Here is a 25,055-nt window from a genome sequence, read left to right on the forward strand (position 1 = left end):
TTTTTCCCACCCAGCCATATTTCAGTCTCCGCTTCATCAAACCTTGCACAACATTTGACGCTGAGCTTTTCCCAGAAGTTGCAGCACTGAGCCCGGGGCCTTCCCAGGAGCAGGATTTCAGCTACTGGTCTCCCCACAAGCGAGCAAACCTCACACACGGGACCAGAATTTCTCTTCACACCTTGTACACCCAAATTGGTGTTCGGGCTTATCACGACAGCCAGTGGAGGGCAATAGGTGTTTGATTTATCTGAGCCACTGTCAGTACCCATTTTCCATGGGACTGAGTGAGACTTCGGGAGCAGCTGCTGCCCTATGTGGACCCCAAGGGCCACCTGATGGCCCTTGCCTGCACCCAAAGAGCCTGGAGCAAGACAAGATACTTCTTATCTGTTTTCCTGCTTCTTTGGCAAAAGCTGCAGGTTTTATAAATTCGTTTTCCTACAGTACTGAAGGGATTTGTGGTTGCTAGTCAAGATCAGGCTGCTCGTAGGCCAGCCCAGCCAAGACAGTGTTAAACATCTTCTGGTCGGCAGGTGCCACTGGCCTGGTTAGCAAACAAAGGGAGGTTCTTCCATGCTGATCCAATGCCCCATGGCTATTCATCACAGACCTGGAAGCTCTCTCTCCCACACAGCAAGCCAGGAAGCTCCAGAAGGGCCCAGCTTCGTTTTCCATGCCCCACACCGAGATCTCCCAGGTGCCTGTGGTGGGGACAGCCACCACCTCTCTGGGGCTTGCTTACACCTCACATCTCTTCAGGAGCCAGACACGCAGAAAGATGACCCTGAAGGAGACAAACCACAGCATTTGCCCCTCACACGCTCTCCTTGCTGCTTTTAAATTATTGTCCTTTCACCTGAAACACTGCTGGTAAGAGAGGACTAGGCATTACTCTGCTGGCCAGTGCTGCTCCCAACTTGGCCAGGCCTTGTGGTTCCAGCAGATCTTCCTGCTCTTCAAGGTAGCAGGAACTTTCTTGGTCATTTTCCTGCCCTCCTCTTGCCCCTGTGCAAATGGCAGTTGAGTTGGTGTCTGGAAACAAGCCATTAGGTTATGGCCAAGACCCCAGCATGCAGTCATCCAGTTTTTGACTGGTTCCCAAAAAACAAAGTGTAGGAGGATCAAAGCCTCGCTAGGAATTTTTTTATTACATTCACAAATTAGTTTGACTAGGTTTTTAATGGTAGGTCAGTACTAAAAAGTTGTTTTGGGGCAGTGTCACTGTAACAGGCCTTAACTGACCGGACCTTCTAACCTTATGCACGGCCTCTCTCCTGCAAGCAGGAGGGCAGACTGTGGCATTAATACTTAAATTTTCTCCACATAAGGCTTGAGTTTATTTTTCAGTGCATCTCTTCTTGGCATATATTCTTGCTTTCTTGGTGGCTGCATCCACTATATTTAGCAATAACCTCCTGTGGAAAAAAAAAAGGCAGCGACTTATTGAATTATAGCAAGCTAGTTTCCTGCAAAAGCTGTACCTCGGCAAAGAAGATAGCGTGATAAAAACTTCAGCCATGAAATTCAGTGCAGGCAGAGAAGCATTGCTGTCAAGAAGCGGAAAATGTGCTTATGTAACGTTTTTCTGCAAACGGTTACAGCTGCTGTTGATGTTAACCACTCTGAACAGTTCATGGAAGCGCTAAATAAAGAGCTATTCTCACCAGCAGCTGTCGTGTCGTGTCGTGTCCCCCCCCCAAAAAAAAAGAGAATTTCCTGATGCACTGGGCCGAGTGCTGGTATAAGGGGTATTAGGAGGTTACTCTGGATTTATATCATCACCACCAAGAATACAGTTATAGCTCGGTCTAGTTAATTGTCCTGACAAGGATGCAGAGCTGGCCTGGTTAAGTAATTAGACCTGTAAGGGAAAAGGGGATTGTGTGTGGAAGGAGCTAATGCATTCAGTTATAATGAGCGAGTGTTGCAGCAGAGCTATCTTTTGTGGAGAGCAGCTCTGTCTGTGAACAATGGTTTATTCTAACTGAAACAGGAACTTGTGCCTTGTGATATTTCAACACGATTTGGAACATTCATTTTAAAGGGTGTGTTTTCTTTAAGCAATAACAAATACAGTGAAATATTTTTAGAGGTTTTTTTTCAGCCAGTGATCCAAAACTCTTTCACAATTGTAAATCACTAGAGCCTATGCTAGAGTAGGGAGATTAATTTTGTCACCTCTATTTCATGTATGAGATGACAGAAGGATCTGGAGCACATTTTGGTTTTAAATCATGACATTGCTCTCTTGTAGGACCCATGCCTGAGGGCATGCACTCAGCAGCACTAACAAGTGCTCCTGGAAAAGTAGCCCAAATTTAACCAAAAATAAGATAGAGCAGAATGAACCAAATATCTTTTGGTCAAATATTTATGCCCAGCTTTTCCTGCTTTGACTTTCTGGAAGGATCTGCTACTTGTCTTTGGCAACCAGTGCCAGTACAAGATAATGCTTAGTTAATAGGTACAGGAATTGCCTGCTGTTGCTCAAGATGGCAGATTTCTTGCTGCAAAGGTCTCAGAGAGATGTCCTTTGCTAGTTTGTGTCAGATACAAACCCATTGGGCAGTGAGGCAAAGAGCCCACACTAGATAGACAGCAAACACAAACCCCACAGCCCTCTGGTGAGCGTTTGGCAGCTGAGTTTTCGCGATGCCTCTTCCAGCCAAACTCACTGAAACTGGTTCTTGGTGCAGAGAGCTCCAGATTTAGTAGATCACAGCAAGTTTTTTTTAAGCTGTTAATTATAGAGTGCATTAATTGAATGGCTCTCAAATGACTCGTGAGATTAACTTACAGTGTTTTGCTTATTTTTGCTTATGCAGCCCTCCAATTTTCCCTACAAGGAAGAGATTATGTCTGTGAACCCTACGTGTCTGGTTGTGATTATCCTCCTTTTCATAAGTATCATTTTGGCTTTTAAGGTAAGTGCATTACTGTGTATAAAGTCTACTTCTGATCATGGGTGGAACATGTCTTGCTGGGAGGCCTGGCTTTAGAAGAGATCTAGGGCGCTACAGACCAGGCAGCCTGACAGATATACAAAGCAAAGTGATAGACATTATGGAATAAAGTCAGAAAATCTCATAGACAAACACATGAACATATAGGCCACAACAGGGAAGCATGATACTTGTAGGGGGAGCTCATGACACAAATTCTTTGAAGGAGCACATCATCCAGTGGACAAGGCAGACCCTGTTGATACAGACTTCATGGTTTTTCAAAAGATGTTTGGCAGAATCTCTCATCAAAGGTTTTAAAAGACACCCTAAGATGTGTAGGGACAAGAGGAAAGGTCATCTCACAAACTGTAGATAGGAAATAGAGAATAAGGAAAAATTATGAGTCTTTACAACTAGATGCAGTACTCCAGCTGGCATCTCACAAGAGCAGAGTAGAGGGACAGAATCACCTCCCTTGAGGTGGTTAGAAATAGATCCAAACAATCCCTCCTGGGAGTGACAACGTAAAGGACCATCACACCAGGCAGCAAAAGAGCACAGGGAGTGATGATTTATTTGCTGTTATGCAAACCTCACAGGTGAGAGGGCTGGAGGTGGCAGGTACCAGATGAAGGGAGCTGTAGCATCACCCAACCCAGCCGGAGAGGGCTCATGTGAAACCTCCACAGCCAGGTTCATGCTCCAGCGAGGTCGGCCCCCACTGGCTGTGCAGGGCAGGAGTGCAAAAGGAGCTCAGAATAAGATCAGACAAATCAATGTGTGAAAAATAACCACCTGTGGCATAACTAGTCCCCTGAGCCTTGGACCTCTTGGAAAGTATGATGGACTGTTTGCCCTGTTCTTTCACCCTTCTGCATGTTTCTCGCAGTGCAGTGCTGCTGGTTTTGTATTTCTCATGTTGGGTTTTGTTACAGAATAGTTCTTGCCTTTTCTCTGCAGAACAATTATGCATTAGACTAGAGAAGTCCCAAAGAGCCACAGTGGCACTGTGGATGTTGCTTCTAGACAACACATTTGACAACGTGGACAGGGAAAGTTATTGTGACAAGAGAGGGTGATTAGGTTATTGAAGCTACTACAAAAATGAAAAAAACCAACCAGATAGGGTATTTTAAGGTGCTGTTGGAAGTGATATCCACTTTTCTTCTGTGATTTAGAAATATAATTTAGCCCTCTGGCTTTGTATGTTCACAGCTGTACAGTTGATTTTGTTTGCACCTTTAAGAAATACATATGAATGTAGTAAATACGTAGATCTGTCAGGTGCCAGGAGGTATGTACCTTTACATTTCTCAAATGCAAGCATTAGCCCATTTTTACCCTAGGTAGGTGGGAGGGAAAGTATGGCAAAGAAGTCTCAAGCTTATGAAAAAAATTCAACTAAAATTGGAATGGCAAAAAAACTTACTACAGGAAAAAAGAAACATAAGAAATTAATAGTGCAAAAGGCTTGCTTTGTTTTAAAGTGGCTAACACACGTTTTTTCCAGGAGTATATGTGGCTTTTAAAATGCTCATTCTAGCAACATATTATAGTGCGAATGAGTCACAAAAAACGTGGCTCACACAGAAACATATGCTAAATTCCAGTTAGCATTTTATTTCTTGTGTTTCCAGAAGAGCTGCTATGCAGATTTATGGAATCTGCTCCATGAAAAGAAAGCTGGACGCTATCAGATGCATCACACTTTATCACTGATAGACTTAACAGATGGTACCACATTTATATACTGAAAGTGAAAAGGTACTGTGCATAAAAATATGCCTGAGCTCCCTCTCCCTCTGGAGTTTGACTAGAAATAGGGAGATAAACCAAAACATTGTAACCTAGGAAAAGCTGCATTCAGGAAATATTAAACAGAATCACATAATTCCTCAGAAACATTTGGTGTTATGACATTCTTGTTTTGGATGAAGCTACATGCAAAGGAAAACGCTATTGTGTAAAAAATCGAGATATAGCGGCATTAGGTGGTGGGTTTCTGCTTTGCAGCCATGGGATTGTGGAAAGGGAAGTGGGGGACAAGAGAGGTTAGTAAGAAAGCGAGTTAGTTAACCACACACAAACACTTGTCTTTTTAGTCCTTAGGATTTACTTGGATCTGAAGCAGCTAATGGATATTTCAGGTGCTTTTGTAGAATCTTTTACAGAGTAGACTGAAATGTGTTGTTCCATTTACTGTGTTTGTCTAGAAACTGAACCAGAGTCACACATACCATGAAATATAGGTGCTTCCTATTTGGCTGAGGAAGGACATCCAGCGGTATAAATGCATTTATATACATGTACACAGGACCTCAAATGGCATATAGCCAACACAGTGGCTTTCAAATCGCGCCCTCCTCTGCAGCTGGTCTGGGGAACAGGGCTGTGGTTTCCTCTAGCCAGCCCCAGCTGCTGAGAGAGAACGGTTGAGACTTCAACCTCCCCACCACAGGCAAAGCCCCCAGACCCAAATGAGCCAGGCTCAGGTGAGCACAGACACAACCAGAAGAAACCCTTCCCCAGGCTGCCCTGAGCACTCTGCAGCTGCTGAGTGTGGCCTCCTCTTCTTTATTGGCCTTTCTTTTTCTGGAAAAAGAAGGTAGGAAGGGGTGGTTGCCAGTGAGGCAGCTGAACAGTATTCCAGCTCAGTGAGACAGGCTGATCTTCAGCAAACTGAATATTAACCCTGGTCTCCATAATATGCCCATAATCTCTGTGTATGAGGTGTTGAGCCTGGAAATGAGACCACTGTGCATGTCCTGGTGTCCTCAACAGATGGGAAAGGGTGATGCAGAATGAAGTTTTATGACCCTGAGAGGAGTTTTATGACCCTGAGAGGTTTCATGTCTCAGCCCAGGGGGATGCCTCCTGGCAGGGCTAACCCTGACCTGCAGCACATTGCCCCATCATCATGCTGCCTTCCCACAGGGGGATGGAGTCAGGACCACCAGCACGTCCTCAACAGCTGAGCTCTGACTCCTGCTCCCAGCACAGAGCCATGAGGTTGCCACCTGCTCCACAGAAACCTGGGGCAGGTCCCAGCACTGGGCTTGCTGGTGGCAGGGTACTTAGAGGATTGACTTACCCCTCTCTAAAGCAGGGGTCATTTGCTTTAAATTGCATACCCTAGTATGTGTGACTGTGAGCCAACAGATGATGTCCTGGCCTATATAATGTGTCTTTAAAGCGTTGCAGGCCAGTAGTTTGGTTTGACATCATGAATTCTTTTCAGTCACAGTATTTATTAGCAGTTATAAGGAGTGAATCTTATACAGCCTTTTTATACTCAGAAGATACACATTCTAGTGTGCTGAGAAAATGGATTTAATTGCAGATTTCATCAGCACAGCAACCCATTGTTTCTCCTCCTGCAGCACTGACATGTGAAATACACGTGGCTAACTGATCTGCCATTAGCATCCCTCTGAAATCTTCACAGACTTTTCAGTTTGCGTAGAAATCTTTATCTCGTTTTTGCTGGTTACTGGAGAGCAGCCCAGCTCTGTAAATAGAAAATCCAAAGCAGCTGGAGAATAAACCGGGACTCGGTGCAGACGGCTCCTGACCCGAGGGGGTCTGTTGGGTCTGTGGTGTTCGCCCAGCGCTGGCTGCCCAGAGGGCTGCCGTGACCCAGATCGGCACAGGCTTTCCTTGCTGCCTTACAAGAAACAGCAGGATACAGCAACCCCTCATTTCCACAAACACGCCGGTCACTCAGCTGGCCGGGCATGTGCCTGATGACCAGAAGTCATACAGAACCTTACTGTTGTTTTGCAGCTTCACAAGTGCGTGTGCAATACCAACAGCGAGAGGCAGGGTTATAAAGTTTTGTGGGTTTCAGTTCCTTAGGGACTAAAGTCGTTCACCACCCTTCAGGGGGGAAGACTGAGAGCTGGTAGAAGTAGACACCGTGTCTGTTTCCACGCTCAGCCCTTCCTGTGCACCCATCCTTTCACGTGGTGGCTACTGGGCTGCCCCCCCCCCCCAAAAAGGCGTGTGTTGGCAGCCTGTGCAGTGGTGTGGGGGAATCCCACTAAGGGGGGGTCAGGCTGAAATGACTTTAACGCCTTTTACGTAGGGACTGTTCCAACTGTGAACATCGGTCTCCTGAGAGAAAAATCAATATATTTATATACTGCGTGTCCAGCCACATATTTCAAAGCAGTATTGGAAACCTCAGCCAAGTCTTTCAGGAAAAAAAAAAAAAATTGGTAGTTGAATCAGCAGTTCCATTTAGCGGTTCGGCGGTATCAGTAGAAAACAGCAATTAGGAACAAGTTTAAAGAAGAAGTTACGGGTTGAGGAAATTAGTTTCTGTGACTCAGGATTTGCAGGCCAGCAGCACGTCTCCAAAACGCTTGGATAAAGACGTGCTCCGAGGGGCCGCCGCGCTCAGCCGTATGTGGGTCAGTGTCTCCAGGCCAATTACTTGGTGTGTGCTGGCTGATGACCTCTTTAATTCCAAGGCTGGAGTGGACCTCACCCCCCGAGAAGCATCCTGTGCAGGCGGGAGCAGGGCTGATAAGGGCGAGGGCGCAGCGACGGGCGAGCTGTAAGGGTTCATTGGGCGGTTAAATGTGTTTTATTCACCGCCTGTAACAGAATGGGAGCATTCAGAAATAAATATCCCACTAGCTTCCCCCAGATAAGAGGGTATTACCAGAAACAAAGCTTCCCTCAGTTTGGATTTTTAACAGGAGGAGGATAGAAATCAGTTTGCAAATAGGTAGGCTTAATGTAAAGGGTTTCTTACGAAGATGGGTGGTGTCCCCCACAAGTGTGTATACACATATCTGCCTTTACACCACTTGGTTCAGTAGCCCAGGGCAGGCTTGCAGAGCCTGCAGCCCAGGCTGTAGAGCCAGCCTACCCTTCTCTTAAGACTCAGCTCCCTCCAGAAGCCTTTTACTCTCCCCATTTAATGTTAGAAAATACCGTCAAAGTCTGTGACAGCTCCAAGTTATCCAGGGTCTGTAAGACGCCGTAAAGAAGAGGAAGCAAACTTGGTGGATTTCAGCCATCTCAGTCCCAGTGGAAAAAACCCTGATCTACAAGCGAGCCATCAGTGAGTCATGTGGCATCCCAAAAAACACAGCTCATGTGTGACAGCTCCAGGGAGGGAGGAAGCACAGGGCAGCTCAAAAGGATAAGAAGCTCTTGGAAGGTCATCAGTGCAAGTGAGTCACAAAAGCATGACTCACTCAGAGTGAGACACACATGCAAATCCAATCAGCGCTGGCAGTTTAATTTGCACGCTCGAGGTTTGTGAAAGAACTGCTATGCAGGACCTACTAAGGAAAAATATAAGATGGGCACCACCAAAACACATTGTTCTCCTCATCACTCTCATGTGTGACTACGTGGGAAGTGGAAATCTCCAGAGGGAACTGCTTAGTACCACCAGCCTTGTCCCTGGCATGATGAGGATCTAGCTCCTGCTCCTCCACAAGTGTTACTGACTCCTGTCTTCCTTCCAGTCACTTTGCTCATCTCTGCTCGCCAGAATGGAATCAGTCCTGCTGGTGAAGGAGACAATAGATGTGAGCACTTTGCCCAACCAGTTCAAAAACCAGAGAGACGACTAGTTGTTTGCCAGGCAGCAACCCTACCCAGAGCCAAGACAGCTCCAAGAACAAAACTAGTGAAGTTTATGATCCAGTGGCAGGATTATTGCTGCAATAGCAATTTTTTTGTTTTATACTGAAAAAAATGAAGTATTTTTAATAATGGTTAAAAGGTCAGAAATAATTTCATATTTCAATAAAAACTTTTACACTAACATTTCTCTCTAGTCAGGCAATAATAGGAAGACCCCAAACCATTCCAGTCATATGGAATACATTGATTTAACATCAGATTAAGTGAAACAGAGTATTGAAACAATGCAGGTGATATATAAAATCATAAAACAGTCAATGGCCAGGCTTCCACTCACAAGACAAGGTGGATTTCCTGTAATTTGTGTAATGATTCTTCAGTCTGCAGTGTGCTTGTGCTCTTTTTACTGGGGTTTGCTTCCACTTTCTAATACTAATGACATGGCAGTTGACAGCATTTAAACATACTTACCATGGAGGAATCCAAAATTGGTTTCTATTTACTTTTTGCTGCTGTCTCTGAGACATGTAATGTACACCTGTGTATCTGCAGCACCATTGCCCCTTGTCCTGTCACTAAAGGCCTTGGTAAAAAGTCTATCTCCATCTTTTTTATAAGCCCCCTTTATATATTGAAAGGCCACAGTAAGGTCTCCCCAGAGCCTTTTCTTCTCAAGACTGAACAACTCCAACTCAATCAGTATGAGGAATAGTTTTGGATTACTCACAGAGCACCTAGGCATACCTAGAGTCACAGCAAAGTGACCATCCCATGCTTCTATCAGGCTCATATTCTTATTTATATAAGAATAGAAATGCTCTAAAAGAAAAATGTATATGAGTTATTTTCTGCATAGAATAATAAATCCCTTTTCTTTGCAGGGTTACTTGATAAGCTGCGTGTGGAACTGTTACCGATACATTAATGGCAGGAACAACTCGGATGTGCTGGTGTACATTACCACCAATGACACTGCGGTAAGGATGTTAGATCACAAACATCTGTCTAATATTATGCATTTAATATTTTTATGTTACATTAATTTCTGACTGCTTTGTTAAGCATCTGATTCCTTTGAGAGTCCTCATCTGTTGGTTATGTTTAGTCTTGAGATTCAACAGTCTGGTGTGCTATGGTTACAAATAACATCTATTGCTAAAATTCTAGTTTTATTTTATGCATAATCTGTTAAAGAACCTGTGTTTAGCATAAGCTACAGCTTACCTTGTGGGCCCAGGAACGACCCCATCTCTGAGCTCTCCAGATGTGTGATGGTGTGGACAGTGGGGGGACTGATTACGACCCAGGGATACCATGGTCTGCACCCACTGAGAAATGTGGATTTAGCTATGGAAACTGTGATTTAGGACACTCAACATCTGGTGTAGTGCTTTGCATGCTCACAGAGAGGAGCTAAAAGGCAACAAAAGTTCAATGATTCATCTCCCAGCACATGATGGGTTTTGTATAGTAAGGAAACAGAATGAAACAAAGATGAAAGAAATGAATAACCAGACTTTAACCTCAAAGAATGGAAAGCATCAGCTCATTTTACAGTAGTTTAGTGCTGACATGCATATGTTCAGGGCACAACTGCTAAGCAATGCCTCGCTTGTTGCAGAAGGTACTGAAGGAATACCAGAAGAAAGAGTCCCTGGAAAGAGCCGGTTCTGTTTGCAGTGGTATTTCCATGGAGCTGCTCAGTTCCACCCAAACTACACTCTGAGGGCACTGTGCCAAATCTTTCCCTGGGGTGACTCCACTGGCTGATGTAAGGAGGGTCCTTACATGGTTTACATAACAGAATGAGAGCAGCATGAACTCGGTCCTTTGGATCATCTGGGTAAAATTTCAGGATTGCCTTCCTCAGGTTTTCCTAATCGTGGGTGGTCTCCACACACTGAGGTATTAGACCATCAACTTTAAACCACTGGAATAAGTGATTCCTGTGCAGCCACAAGGGCTTAGAAAACTATTACTACTTTTACATGAAAGTTTTAACTCTTGCATAGTTATTTTTCTTCAATAACTGGAGCTCTAAGAAAAGCATAAGAAGTTTTACAGGCTATGATCACAGCTGGCAACCAGGATATTTAAGTATAAAAATATGAGTTTATTGAAAGCTAAGAAGTATTACTGCTTTCTTTACTGGAACCTACTTTGAGTAAAACCAGGATTTTTATGTGAAATAATTTTGATAGCTCTTTTGTTCAACCTGTGGGTAGCTATAACTCAGCTTCAAACATCACTAACTCTACAACTCACAGAACTGGCAGGCTCAGTGCTTGGAGAGTGCAGCTGGGTTATCTGGTTATCTGGGAAACTATATTTACCAAGGCTTTCAAAAAGTTGCATTTAACCCGCCTCCTCCACTGCTGCCTTTACAAAGCAGAAGACTTTGGTGTTTTTAAATGATTTTGTATTTAGCAATTATGAAGGTGCTGTGATCTGACTCCTCGTCTTTAAAGCACTTGTGTTTCTGTGAGGAAAGGAAGCACTTTTATCCTGCTTAAAGATGACATATTCTTGCACTGAGAGTTTAATTTAACTTTGCTTATCTTGATCTTACAAGACAGCTGCAGCAGAGAAAGGTTTTGAGAAAGGCTGTGCATTCCTAGCTAGTGCCCTCACCATTGGCCTCTGCTTCTTTCCTCAATATCTACACCTCCTAAATTTTAATATTAGAATCAGAATCCCTTGCTTTCGGGTATGTTGTTCATTCTTTCTAAGTAAGTTCAATGAGATGATGTCCTAAGAAAGAGCTGTTTGGGAATTTATCAGCTAACCACAAAATTGACCCAAATATTCTTGTTCAGGAGTACAGAAAGGCTCTAGAGCAATACTGCTGGGGAAGTTTCTCAGGCCCAGCCAGAGAGGCAGGAGGAGAGAGAGTCAATAATAGCCTGTTGTTTTAATTATTTATTTGGTGTGGAGGCAAGCTTCCTTCAAACCCATGTCTAGCTGCTTCTCTCCAGTCAGGATGAGTTCCTGTGTCCCTTGGTGATGCAGTCAGTCTCATTCTCTTGCACATCCTTCTCTGACAAGATCCATGGACACTCGCCAACAGAATGCACTCAGAAATGTGATGGAGGAGCTGACATGCTCCTGAGCAATCCCCTTCTTTCTTCTGCTTATTGCTGAGCCTCAGCGAAGAACAACAGAGTGTGCGGGGTTAAATCCTCATCATTCTCCACTGTGAATCAAAAGATTGTTCTTCTTTCCCTTCAGTCCCACAAATCACAGAGTCAAAAATATTTTTTTTCTATGTCTACATTGAGAGGCATCAGCAAAAACCACTATTCACATGACTATAAAAAAAGTAAGCTCAACACAATTGGATACAAATGGTTTCAAAATGAAGTGTGGAAGAACAGGACTTTGACAGTTGAGTGTTGAGGACCTTTGAGAGTTTAGGACTCTTGAAGAAACTTCATGAAATTTTGAAATTCTGTGATAGGTCACTGCTGTCTGTTGAACTGTATAATATTCCCCCAACATTCAAGTGCACTTTTGTATTAAAAAAATGTTTTTTCATTCTTATTGATGCTGGGAAACTTCTCTCAGCAGGGCTCCTTCACTTCAGCTTGCCTTTAAAGGTCAAATTACAAGTTTCTTAAAAAATGTGGGTCAATCTCTTCCCTCTGCTTTGAAAGAAATGTGTCATTTTTAGAATCAAACCTGCTAACTGCATTCCAGCAGAGCTGCAGGTCATATGTGCAGGGCATGTTCTCATCTTCAGGAGCAGGTTTTTGATATATGCCTGTCATCAGCATTATCTGAAATAATACCTATCTGAACAAATGGAAGTGAACATTTAATCTTAAATATGGGACTAGGCATAATAGGTACAATTTAGAGTAACAAGTTTTAAATATAACCTAACACTTCAAAAATCTGGAGATCAGATCCCAGCTGCTACCTGCTAATATCCCTTGTACTGTATAGTAATAAATGCATCTCATCTACACTCTACACACAAGACTTTTTTTTTTAACATTAATAGGTTTGCAAGTGCTAGACATTATATTACAAAAAGCATTCAATATGGAGTTTAGATATGGGCTAGACTATGGGTTAGTTTACTGCCAAACTTAAAAGATCTAGTTTATATATTGGAATAATTAGAAATTCAAAATCTTTCTGCAGTTACATAAATATTTTCAATGAATCTAGGAAATTTATTACTACAAACATTTTGTTACTGTGTTTTACAATTTTTTTTGGAGAGCTGTCTTTGAATAACATCTTAAAAATGAAATGTATACCTTATTTTTATTATAATTTGCACTCAGGGGAAAACGAAATCTCTGCCTTCAATAACAAATCATCAACAAATTCATCCTTGAATTCAGAATTCTACATGCCTGCAGCATTTGTACTGAAAATGGAAAAGGAATGGGTAAACCAATGTCCTCTAATACCAGACAATTAAAGAGCTATAACCAATTGCATTCGTGTTACAATTACTTGATGATTGTTGTGTGCCGTTTTTTGAAGGGAGACCTCTCTGTTGTAAGAGAAGGCGTCAAGTACAATAGTTATTCTTGTCTCCTTGTCTCTGATCTATGAACATCTTGGTGGAATCAAATTCTTGGGTCTTCCATTGCCAGATAAATGCAAATTTCCTTGTATCTTCATAAAGATCATTATTTTTCCTCTTCTAACTTTTGAACTAGGAGTTTCCTGTTTTACCTGCTCAGAACCTTTGAAAAATATATTCAAGAGTTTGAATTTAAATGGAAACATGACATTAATGACTGAGCTTTTCTTGAGAAGAACAATCCAATCCTTACTAACTGGGATGCTGTGGCACAAGAGACAGGAAGAGTCGACAGTTACTTACTTGCTGAAGCAGCTGTGAACCCTTCTGAGATGTCTGGATTTCTCTGGATTACTAAGAAAGTTCTCTTTCTTAGCAAAGAAGGAAACTTTAATATAAATCACCAGGATTTGGTTCAAAAGAGTAAGAAGCTGTGATTGTATATAATTGGTTCTGCAACCCAGAAATCTGTTCTGAAAATAATAGCCAGATTATCTTTTGTTTTACTGCATTTCTTAACTTACCCCTGGAAAGGTGTGTAAACACTTAGACATCACATCCAGATTCGATTAGGAGACTGGATAACTTCTTAAGCACAGCCACGGGGGCCTGCTTCTTGTTCCTTTGCTGTCTGTCTTCAGGTAGTCCTTGGTGGGTCTCACAATTAGTTTCCCCTATTTCTACCATCAGGACTCTGCAAATTCATGTTGAGAGTGTACAGGTCCCAACAGCAGTATTCATGCGTCTTCTTGATTGGTCACGTGATGGAAATCTACTGATAAGTCCTCCCAAGAGATGAGCTTTTGTGTTTTCTGTCCTCCTACAGGACTGCTCTGCCAACCCCAGGCACTGGCACTCTCCACATCTGTCATACCTTCTCTCACGCTCCTCGTGAAATCCTCTCTACAGACTCCTCTCTGTTCCCAGCCCCCAATTCAATAACAGTTCATTTTTTAAAATATTCACCCATCTCTCTGCCTTCCTACTAACTGCCTAATTTTTATACCACTAAAAACCATGGGAACAACTTAAGTTCCCAGCACAGAAATTTCCAGTTAGTTCCCCCTGATCAAACTGCTTCTTACAAACAATGCTCATAGATCTGAACTGTGACTAACCTGATAGCTACAGTTGTCTGATTTTTGTCACTCAGTGTAAGTGGTTTAAGCCAACCTTTTGGCAAACCTGCCACCTGGAACAAACAAACATCCTCCCCACTGCAGGCTGTGAACAGGATATTCCTGCTGCCCCTGTTAGGTGAGAGGTCCTCTCTCTGTGGTCCTTGATCGAAGTTTGACACCACATGAATGTCCCCAGCTTGGCTCCACGAACAGACTGCGTTATGGGGTGGGGGACCAGCTGGTGCTGTTGATGGGAAGACCTGAACTTCTTATGCTCCAGGGTCTGATAACAGTAGGACATGGGGATCCAGCTGTGTACCTTAGTCACAACTGCAGCAGAGTTATTTAGGGATGTGTTATCATCTCCCTCTAAGTTTTTTTTCCAATATTTCTCTCCTCTCGGTTTCTGGAGGTAGGAGATTTTGGCATGGCAGTAAGGTGGCTCCCCCACAGTGAACCGTAGTAACCTGAACATTCTTTTATCCACTTTCCCAGTCTGGGATTGCTTTTTCCTGCCTACCACTTCAAGCAGACCATGGATGAAGATTAATTTTCTACACTAATTTAAGCTGTGACAGCAGTACCATGGAAATGTTTGTCCAATTTGGAAAAATCGCCAGTGTATGAGTATGGAAGATAACCCAAAATTAGACATTTTGTTCTCCAGAGCAGGAACAGCTCCTTTTTGCTCTTCAGTAGTCAGGGGATTTCATTTTGTTTATTTTTAACTCTCACTGAAGCCAATCAATGGAAGTTTCATCTCCGGTCATGATGCCAGTGGGGATAAAATGTAAAGCCCTAAATCTCTCTTCAAAGTGGGATTTACATCCTTACGTACTTTACTAAATCACTCCAATGGATCCTATCTGACGTATATTTATCCACAACAGTTAATAAGTTATTTGTTTTTTCAGCACAGATATGTTTCTTCTGTGGACATGACATCACCTAAATAACCTGTAATTAATCTGCCAACACTTTTGTTTACAACACTTTTGTTTTCCCTTTCTCAAAGCAATAGGAGACATACTTGAGAAGTGCAGTTAGGTCATTCATTCCTGCTGGCTGATTCCTCCGTGCAGAGGAGGAGTATTCTTTGGTAAGATTGGAAGAGCCATTCTTTGTGCTATTGTGTTATTCTACATGTGTGGAAGGTGATTAGTTTGGCCATAGATGGAGAGAAGGACCCTTAGACTCATTCCAATTGAACAGACTGAAGAACGAGATGGAGCTGAGGTGGACAAACAATGCGCAGGAGCTCTTGTTTCTGACAGGTGCTTTGGGACCTACCTGTGATTTCCAATTACTGAGCCAGTTTTGGGATGGTAGATGTCAGAGTAGAAGACAACTTGGAGGAAAATCCTGGTTTAAAGATATTTTCCACAATGTGGCATAAAAATCCTACAAATTTGGCAATGTTCACCAGGTAGCTTTTCTTGTGTGGTAGTTCATCTGCATAACATTATTACTGGACCACTAGATCAGAGGCATCTTTTTCCAGTGAGTACTAATCAGAATATACTTTAAAGTGAGTGAATACCACGAATGAATACCCCTGGCATGACTCACTCTCTGAGCCCTTCTCAGGGCCTCCAACCGAGTTCAGGCAGAGGAGCTCTGACCTTCCCAATGGAAAATGTCCTATAAAACTTGCCAGAGGGAAAGCAGTTAAAAAGGGAGGCAGAGAAGAGGAAGAAGAAGTTGGGGCAAGGAAAAAAAAAAAGATGGTTATAAGCAGAACTACCCAGGGCATGAAGGAAAGACATGATAATCTACATGAGACCTGGGAGTGTGGTTTCCATGTTAGATCTGGTTTTCTGCAGAATTGTGCTTATAAACATTCCCAAAGCAGTGTCTTTAATCAGAGAATCTTCAAAGGCCTCAGGCTCCACGTGGATGGCAGCATTCACGTCTAACTAGAGTGCATGTGCAACATGTGCACTTCCTTCTCTTCTGTTTGATTTTGAGTTGCAGAAAAGTATCATGACAGTTTGTGTCTGCCAACAAACAGCTGTTCAACTACTCCAGCATTTCACATTTTACCTGCAGCATAGTCCTATATTTTGTCAGTTGTCCTTTAATCTTAGCAAAGCAATTGTTTTTTCTTCCTTTTTTTTTTTTTATTTTTTTACTTTCCCCATCTTGTCATCTATACTCAGCTCCTTCTTCTACTGCTTCCTTGTTTATGGAAGGATTTTGTCTTAAAATCCAGCATTCCCTGTGGTCTGAATTGCTCCATTCTGCCTGCTCTGTTGCTTAGTGCTATTTCCTAATCACACTTCTTGTTATAGGTCTCACCTATTACTAAGTCAGCTGTGCTGTTTGGAACAGGCTATTAATGGTATTAATTTGGGGCAAATACCCTTTTAAGCTTAAAAATAAGGTTTCCAAATCATTTTCACTTGTCACTACAGTCGTTAAATTTACTTACAAGTTCAATTACAAGATCAAAATATACATATTTATCTATTTTCCACAGTAGATTTTAATTTTAAATACAAAAACTGTATTTATGTTTGCAGCTCAAATACTGGAATTATTCTAGTACGTAACAATTCATAAGAGATTTGCAATAGAAATAGACAGATCTGTTCTCAGTGTTCATAATTAGATTAAAAAAGAAGACACGAAATGGGGATGTGCAATTTAAATCTTCCAAATCTTTTTGATTCACTAATTGGGAGTGTTGCAATGTAGGAAAGAAGAGTGTTTATAAATTCGCAGTGTTTCGTTACAGACCCTTTTTTTTCTAACGGGGCTGATTCATTACCATCTGACAGCTGCTGTTTTGTGGGCTTCGAAAGAAGGAGTCGAAGTCTTCGGTATAATTCCAAGGATCTGTATCAGTGCGGCAAAAAGCTGATGACAACTTAAATCCCTGTTGCCAAGGATATATGGGTGCATAAGCTGAGCCGTGTGTCAATTTTCCAGGTCAGGCTCAAGCTGTAGTTACACTGTGCAAGGAAGGATGGGGGGAGGCCTGAATTCGCTCAGACAGGTATTGTTCAAACAGGGAAACGCAACAGGGTGCAAGAGGCCACGTCCCAGTGGCAGGGAGCCACGCTGTGGCTTTAGAGCCATACAGTTGGCCCACACTAGAAGCCCTGCCCTTTGGCAAAGCTGCTTTTCTCAGAGGCGGTCCTGCCTTCAGCATCAGCACCAGCTCCTCTGGTATCTTTGCATCTTTGCATCCCATCCCCTTGCACGGCACAAGCCTGGCCTTTGCCAAGCGGAGGAGGAACTCCTCACACCTCCCAGTTCCTCCAGCCCCAAGCCTCTGTGCCAAAACCTACCCAGCACCACAAACTACACGTAAGCAGAAAGAGCAGCCAGCAGTTAGGTGGGAGGGAGCCGCTGCAGCTGGTGGTTCAGTAGGTGGCATTGTTCTCCTAGAGATTGCATGAAAGCAAAGCTCAGCTCCCTACCAGGGAGGAGCACCCAGCTGCCGTTTTTTTTGCTGAGGGGGTGGCAATAATCCAGAAGTCTGGCTTCCTGCAGTTAGTAATGGCTTCTGGTGATTTCTGGACCAGTCTGATTTAAATTCACTTTAATGGGTCCCAGAGAGCGGCTGTGCTCTTCCCAAGCATCCCTCAGGACTCTTCATGGACAGAGGACTGACTGTCCACTGGAGTCTGTCCTGAGCTGCACGGCACTTGTGGTTGCTGGTCCTCTCTCTTACAGCAGTGAGACAAGTGAGATTTGCTTTAAATGAGCTTCGTGCCAAACGTTCCTTAACTTCAGAAAAACAAGCATTCATGTACCAAATTTCACTGAATTTCACTGAATTTCTAGAGTTGGAAGGGACCATAGAGATCATCTAGTCCAACTCCCCTGCTGAAGCAGGATTGCCTAGAGCTAGAGCATGTTACTCAGGAGCATCCAGGCGGTTTTTGAAAATCTCCAAAGAAGGGGACTCCACAACCTCCCTGGGCAGCCTGTTCCAGGGTTCCGTCACCCTCACCGTGAAGAAGTTTCTCCTCATATTTGAGTGGAACCTCTTATGTTCCAACTTGTGCCCGTTGCCCCTCGTCCTCTCGGTGGGAACCACTGAAAAGAGTCTGGCTCCCTCCTCCTTCAACCCTCCCTTGAGATCCTTGTAGGCGTTGATAAGGTCTCCCCTCAGCCTTCTCTTCTCCAGACTAAAGAGTCCCAGCTCTCTCAGTCTCTCCTCATAAGGGAGATGCTCCAATCCTTGAATCATCTTTGTAGCCCTACGCTGGACTCTTTCTAGTAGTTCCCTGTCTCTCTTGAACTGGGGAGCCCAGAACTGGACACAGTACTCCAGTTGTGGCCTCACCAGTGCAGAGTAGAGGGGGAGAATGACTTCCCTTGACCTGCTGGCTACACTCTTCCCTATACAACCCAAGATACCATTGGCCTTCCTGGCCGCAAGAGCACACTGTTTACTCATTGCCATTTTACTGTCCACCAGGACCCCTAGATCTTTCTCTTCAGTAGTTGCCTCTAGCGGGTCCACCCCTAACCTGTATTGGTGCCTGACATTCTTCTTCCCCAGGTGCAGGACCCTACACTTTTCCCTGTTGAACCTCATGAGGTTCTTCTTTGCCCAGCCCTCCAGCCTGTCCAAGTCTCGCTGGATGGCAGCACAGCCCTCCGGGGTGTCAGCCACCCCTCCCAGTTTGGTATCATCAGCAAACTTGCTGAGGATACACTCTGTCCCCTCGTCCAGGTCACTGATGAATATATTAAACAGCACGGGTCCAAGTATTGACCCCTGGGGGACTCCACTGGTTACAGGCTTCCAACTTGAACCTGCTCCATTAATAATTACCCTTTGGGTCCTGTCACACAGCCAGTTCTCAATCCACCTCACTGTCCCCTCTTCCAGCCCATACTGCCTCAGTTTCCCAATGAGGATGTTATGGGAGACAGTGTCAAAAGCCTTGCTGAAGTCAAGGTAGATGACATCTGCTGCCCTCCCCTCATCCAACCAACCGGTTATGGCATCATAGAAGGCTATCAGATTGGTCATACATGATTTACCCTTGGTAAACCCGTGTTGCCCACTTCCAATAACCCCCCACTCTTCAACTTGTTTGGAGATGACATCTAGTATGAGTCTCTCCATCACCTTCCCAGGGACAGAGGTGAGACTAACTGGTCTGTAGTTCCCAGGGTCCTCCTTCTTGCCCTTTTTGAAGACTGGAGTGATGTTGGCCTTCCTCCAGTCCTCAGGCACCTCTCCTGTTCTCCACGACTTCTCAAAGATGATCGAGAGTGGTCCAGCGATAACGTCTGCCAGCTCCCTCAGCACTCGTGGGTGCAACCCATCAGGCCCCATGGACTTATGAATGTCCAGTTTGGCCAAGTGGTCCCGAACCTGGCCCTCCTCTACTAGAGGAAAAATTTCCTCTCTCCATACCAATTTAGAAGATCTGCAAAAGTTGGTGGGAGTTTCTGGCTGACAGATGTTTTACAGATGTGATTGACTAACATTAACAGATTTTTATACAAACATAAGACATTTCCTTCAAGCCGCCAGCTCGTCACCTTTCACAACACTAGTACTTTGTAGTTTTGACACAGTATTATAATGATTTGGTTATAAACAAACTCCTCGCTTCAGCATTCACTAGGAAACACCTAAATACACTGTGCAAGAAAAATTGTATTTTACATGGCAACATTATACCTTACTTTTTAATACTGATACCAACGGAATGTGTTTGTATGAAAATAAAAAGTAGTGAAAAATATTTATGGAAGACAGAACTAGACATTGTTCATCTCAAAATCCCAGATCTTGCTGCTCCCAAATGTTATGAGACTTCAAAATTTACCTCCAAATTTATAATTGGCCCATCTCTGTTGTGGTGCCCAAAGACTGACATTGGGTCACCCCATGTCCCTAGATAGGAAAAAATGGTCCATCTGGTGAGAAGAAGATAAGATGGAAGACTTTCCAGCAATATCTGTAACACAAGCACAACTGTGATAACCACACTCCTGGGAGATGACCAGTCCTGTTAAACAATTTGGCTGCCCTGTGTGAGCTATTCATGGGTTCTTGTCTTGCTTATTCTTGAGTGGGATGCACAATGAATTGTAAAAGGAGATTACGTTAGAAAGAGATGCAGGTTAGTAATTAAAAAGTCCATCAAAAGACAAATGCTCTATCACAGCCTCTGCACTCAGGCCAACACATCAACCATTTGTTACACAAAGTATACTTCTCCAAGTCATCAGTACTGATGACATGCAGGCCTGAGAAAGCATGTGATCATCCACCAAATGCTCATTTTGAAAAAAAAAAAGAAGGAAAAATTAAAAAAAAACACATGCTCTGCCTTCTGTACAGAATCATGATGCACAACTAGAGATGCAGCTGTTTAGGGTTGGCCTCTTGTAGGAAAGACTTCTGTGGCCTGAGGTAGACTATCCCTCCATGCCTTTGAATGGAGAGGGTAATTACACCATTATTCTTGATGACTTTTATGAGGTTGCACACGATGGAAAAAGACAATAGCTTCCTGAATCCAATTTTCTTCCCATGCAAGGGTAATCACAATCTGTCCCTAAATATTGCTGTGTCGTAGTAATATATACATTTATTCCTCTATCTGGAGTGCTGCAAACATTGTGCTGCTTCATTACAGAAATCCATAAACTCGTGTAAAGTTTCTTAAATAGTGTCTTGGAGAGCTGGTGGCTCGGAATAAACAAGCACTTCTATCAAAGAGAAACAAAAGATAACAACTCAAACTTTGCACAGATGATTTTACAGCGTTGAGTCCTACTCCTTTGCTGAATGGGGTTATAAATTATCTCTGAGCTATTCTGCTTCCAGTTACTCCATCTGTGATCATTCTAGTGTGGTTTCTAAAGGAAATGCATACACACAAACATGAAAATACTTCCTGTACATGTTGAGAGGAAGGTTTCTTGGGATTTATTTGACAGACAATAGATCATGAAGCCCTTAAATAGTAATTAACTAGCACATTTTGGACAAACTTTTCAAGCAAAAGCATCTGTGCATAAAGCAAAGTAAAACATCTCTCATTTCATATTAAATATGATTTGGCTCAGATATGAAGCTTTGGCCCTATACCCAGGGCTTTGTTATCTGGGAATGGGGGAAGGAAGAAAAGATGGGAAAGGATTTTGTAAACATTGCTTTCTGACTTCCTCAGAAACAGTTGCTTTGACTGGACTCATTTGACCAGAGCAGCCATTTGCATTGTAAAGATCCACCTCTGAAGCAGATATTTATAAGCATTTCTTTATAAGAATTGCTTTTAAAGGGCAGTTGATCTCATCTGGAAGAACATCTAACACAGGTCAGATAGGTGAAAGTCCCTGCTGCTCTCCGGAGCATGAAGAAAGCCTCATCCCAGTGGAGGTCAGCTCCCGCCCCAGCACTCTCCTGGTTGTAATGCTTCTCCACATGCCTGGTCCTGGAGCTCTCTCTTCAGCCTGGACCCAAAACTGTTGAGTTTCTTAGTATGAAGAAATTAACTGTGGACTGCACTGCAGGGGAGCAAAGATCCTTAGTAGGATGAAACAGGGACAGAACACGAGAGAATATGACAGAGCTCTTTAAAATCATGAGGGGCAGAGGAAGAAAGGAGGAAAAACTGCTCACTGCCTTAGCAAAAGAACCAGGGGGCATTCAGTGAAATAGCTAGTGGCAGGTTTCATAGCAGATCTAAGAAGGTATTTCTTCATGTAACACCTAGATTATCTGTGGGACTGCTTACCACAGGACGTTGCAGGGGCTAAATGTCAACGTGGGTCCAAATGCAGGCTAGAAAAATCAATGGAAGAAAAATTCCTATAAGACATGACCAGTAATTCAGCAAGTCCTTGACATTCAAATTTCTGACAGTTTGGAGAACATTCTTGGCAAGTCGTGACTGTATGTTCTTTCTTCATTTCTTTATTGTTCTGTCTTGCACTTCTCTTTCTTCATCATCCGTCGTCATCCGTCACTAATTGCTGTGATCTGGATGGAGCTTTCACCTGATCCAGTAGAACTGTCCCTACATGCACGTGCTTAGCTGAAGTGTGTTGAAACTTTGTCCCTACTCCTTTCTCCTGTGTTTGTCTTGTATGTAACACTTGACTGCTTCTCACCACAGAATTCTTATTATTATTCCTGGTTCTTCACTACTAGTAAAAAGCTTCCTCTTCCATGAAAGCTGTCAGTCTTTTCATATAGTTGGTGTAAAGTGTGTCCTTATGCTAAGGGGTTAAAGAGAAAACTGAATTCCCAATGGATTTAGTTTTAATAATTCCTAACTGTTTCAGTCAATCTCTCTCCCTGGATAATCTGAGTGTGTGGAATCTACTGTTCTTTGGGGCCAAATATTACCTGCTTTTCTGAAGTTACCTCAGAGATGACCAGACCAGATGACACAAAGGTGCCGTTTGCACCTGCAGTTTATGAACTGAACTTTTAAAAGTAGCAGAAGACCTTGAGTGACACACTTCTGAGACTTCTGACAAGCATGGGGCCTAAAAACTCTTGGGCACCCATTATAGAAAAATCACATTTCTTCAGAAACTCTTGATAAATGCTACTTCTTCCCACACTATGCACAGAAACATTAGAAACTTTTGAAAAGAGTCTGCCTCAATAAAATCAGTATCTATAGTATCTTCCAGTAAATTTTGTACAGGAAATAAAACATGTGCTACATTAATAGGCTTATTTCCTTTCAAATAATTCAAATACAAAATTAATTATATCATCACTGATATTTACATGTGTTCCAGTGCTCATTGTCATACACAGTACTAAAGGAAATAGCTGCCACCTTGTGCCTTGAGTCTCCAAAACAGGGCTCTACTGAGAAGACCTGGATTTCCAAAAATTTTAAGCAAAAATTTCAGATAGGGTTTCTTACCAAATATTTCAACAGTTTCTTATAAAATATTTTGTGTGCCAAAAATTGTATTTTTAGCCAACTCTACTCAGTACACTAATAATCACCCTAAACCACCATGTTACCCCATCTTAATTTTACATTTTCCTCTGCAATCTCAGACTTCTCCAAAGAAAAACACATTGTCTAACTTGACAGGAATATGTTGCAAAGAGAAAATTATTCCCAGCCTCTCCTGCATACAGAGCAAAGCAATCAGCAGGCCACAGCTGTTTATGCACACAGCAATTTTCTGTTTTCCCCAGGTGATCTTTATTATATTTTTGTAGCCAAGAGCCCAACGGTAGACGTGGACTGTTGGGACTATCTTGAACTGGAGAGGTGGTCACATCAGCAGCCTTCCCTCTGGAGCTGTCTGTGGGCTCCCTGCTTGCTTCACTGCAGCTGAGCATCGTTTAGGTTGCAGTTAATGGCTCCTCAAAGCACCGCAGCTGCGGGAGGAAATTCCATCCCCCTTGGCTGGGTGAATGACAGGGGAGCAGGGAAGTAAACATGAAATTAGTAAATGTGACTGCATACCATTAAACCCTCTCCAAACTTTACAATAGTATCCGACCAGTACAAGTCGGTGATCAGTCTTGTGCTGGAATCACTGAGATGAAATGAACCCCGAGTAGAGAACTGGTACCACCAGGCACGTGCCTCTTAAAACCCCATCTCTCAGTTCAGTTGTCTCTGAACCTGGTGTATCAGCCCTGTGCTATGAGGGAAAAAAATTATCCTGACTTAGGAAAGGCAAGGCATGTGGTGACTGTATTTCAGGCTGCAGCTGTGTCACTGTTCATCCCGTCACCAAGGGCTGCACGTTGGACAGAGGATCCCAGATGAGGAAATTCCTGTGGTTCAGCACTTTTACTTGTGAAACGGTCCAGCACTGGCTCTGGCACTCTCACCATCTGCCTACCGCCTTGCGGTTACTCTCCCTCCCTTTTTATGTAAACAGAGAGTAAGGCCTGAACCCACTGACACTTTGTATGTGAGCTGTCTGAAAGAAAAGGCTCCTTTTGCCCTCTCTCCCTTTCCTCCCTGCGTATTCAGACAGGCCTCCCATAAGGATTCCCAGTACTGGTTTGGGTGTCTGAGATGTAAAGGTCACTTCTGCAGTAGAATGATATGTAATGCATATATAGCTGTGCTGAAGAGGTTGGGGTAAACTTTTCCAGGCATAAACTGAAATTTCAGCAAATGTATATTTAGTTTGCAAGTATTTCCACAATTTAGTTCCTGTCTCATATAGTCGTATGCAAGTTTCATCCAACAGAGTTTTAAATCTGTCTTAAGGTTTCCAACATATTTAAAGATGTTTTGAGTAATATGCGTGTTTTACAAATGGGAGATCTTCCTAAGACAAAGTCAAATGATTTGTCAAAGCTCAAAAGGTCAGACCAGAATTAAATTGCAGTAACGATGACCATAATTCTAACCAACTATTCATTGTCACTGTCCCTGTCTATACACTGTGTATTGATGCAATGTGAAGTCCTTCAGCATAAAGGGCTGCAGTTTTTATTGGAAAATCAAAAGTTTGAGAAAACATCCTGAATGTTCACTACAGCCATCAGCACTTACCGTAGACTTTTAATCTGTAGTTTTTCTGGCATTATCAAGTCCATTTCTGTTGCAGAAAGTGTTAGAGAAAACTACGTTAGAGCTCTCTAACAATGTTTATTTCTAACAAGAACATCAACAAGGTATTTTGCCACAGGAACTCACAAAAGTTTCATATAGCTGCCAGCCAAAATGCCATTCAAACTGTTTTCAAAGCTGTTATGTGACAATTGTACTATTCCACCCAGTGGAAAATACAAAGAACTGTGGTAAAAGCTATCCAAAACTCTCTGGAGACTCTATTGAGTTCAGTGAGTTTTGTGTGAGACCCTTAGGAATGCAGAAGTAATCAATTAATTAAATATTTAAGTTTACTCATACAGGA

General features: G+C 42.9%; 1 protein-coding gene across 1 annotated transcript in view; it reads left to right on the plus strand.

Moving 5' to 3' along the window:
* LAPTM4B (lysosomal protein transmembrane 4 beta) overlaps positions 1-25,055 on the plus strand; it is a 62,506-nt gene that overhangs the window by 30,496 nt on the left and 6,955 nt on the right. Inside the window, exons 5-6 of the mRNA XM_014965235.1 lie at positions 2,829-2,927; positions 9,434-9,529. Of these exons, the coding sequence (XP_014820721.1) occupies positions 2,829-2,927; positions 9,434-9,529 (195 nt within the window). The remainder of the gene's footprint in view (positions 1-2,828; positions 2,928-9,433; positions 9,530-25,055) is intronic.

This window comes from Calidris pugnax, unplaced genomic scaffold (genome assembly GCF_001431845.1).
Source record: "Calidris pugnax isolate Ruff unplaced genomic scaffold, ASM143184v1 scaffold41, whole genome shotgun sequence".
Lineage (NCBI taxonomy): Eukaryota > Metazoa > Chordata > Aves > Charadriiformes > Scolopacidae > Calidris > Calidris pugnax.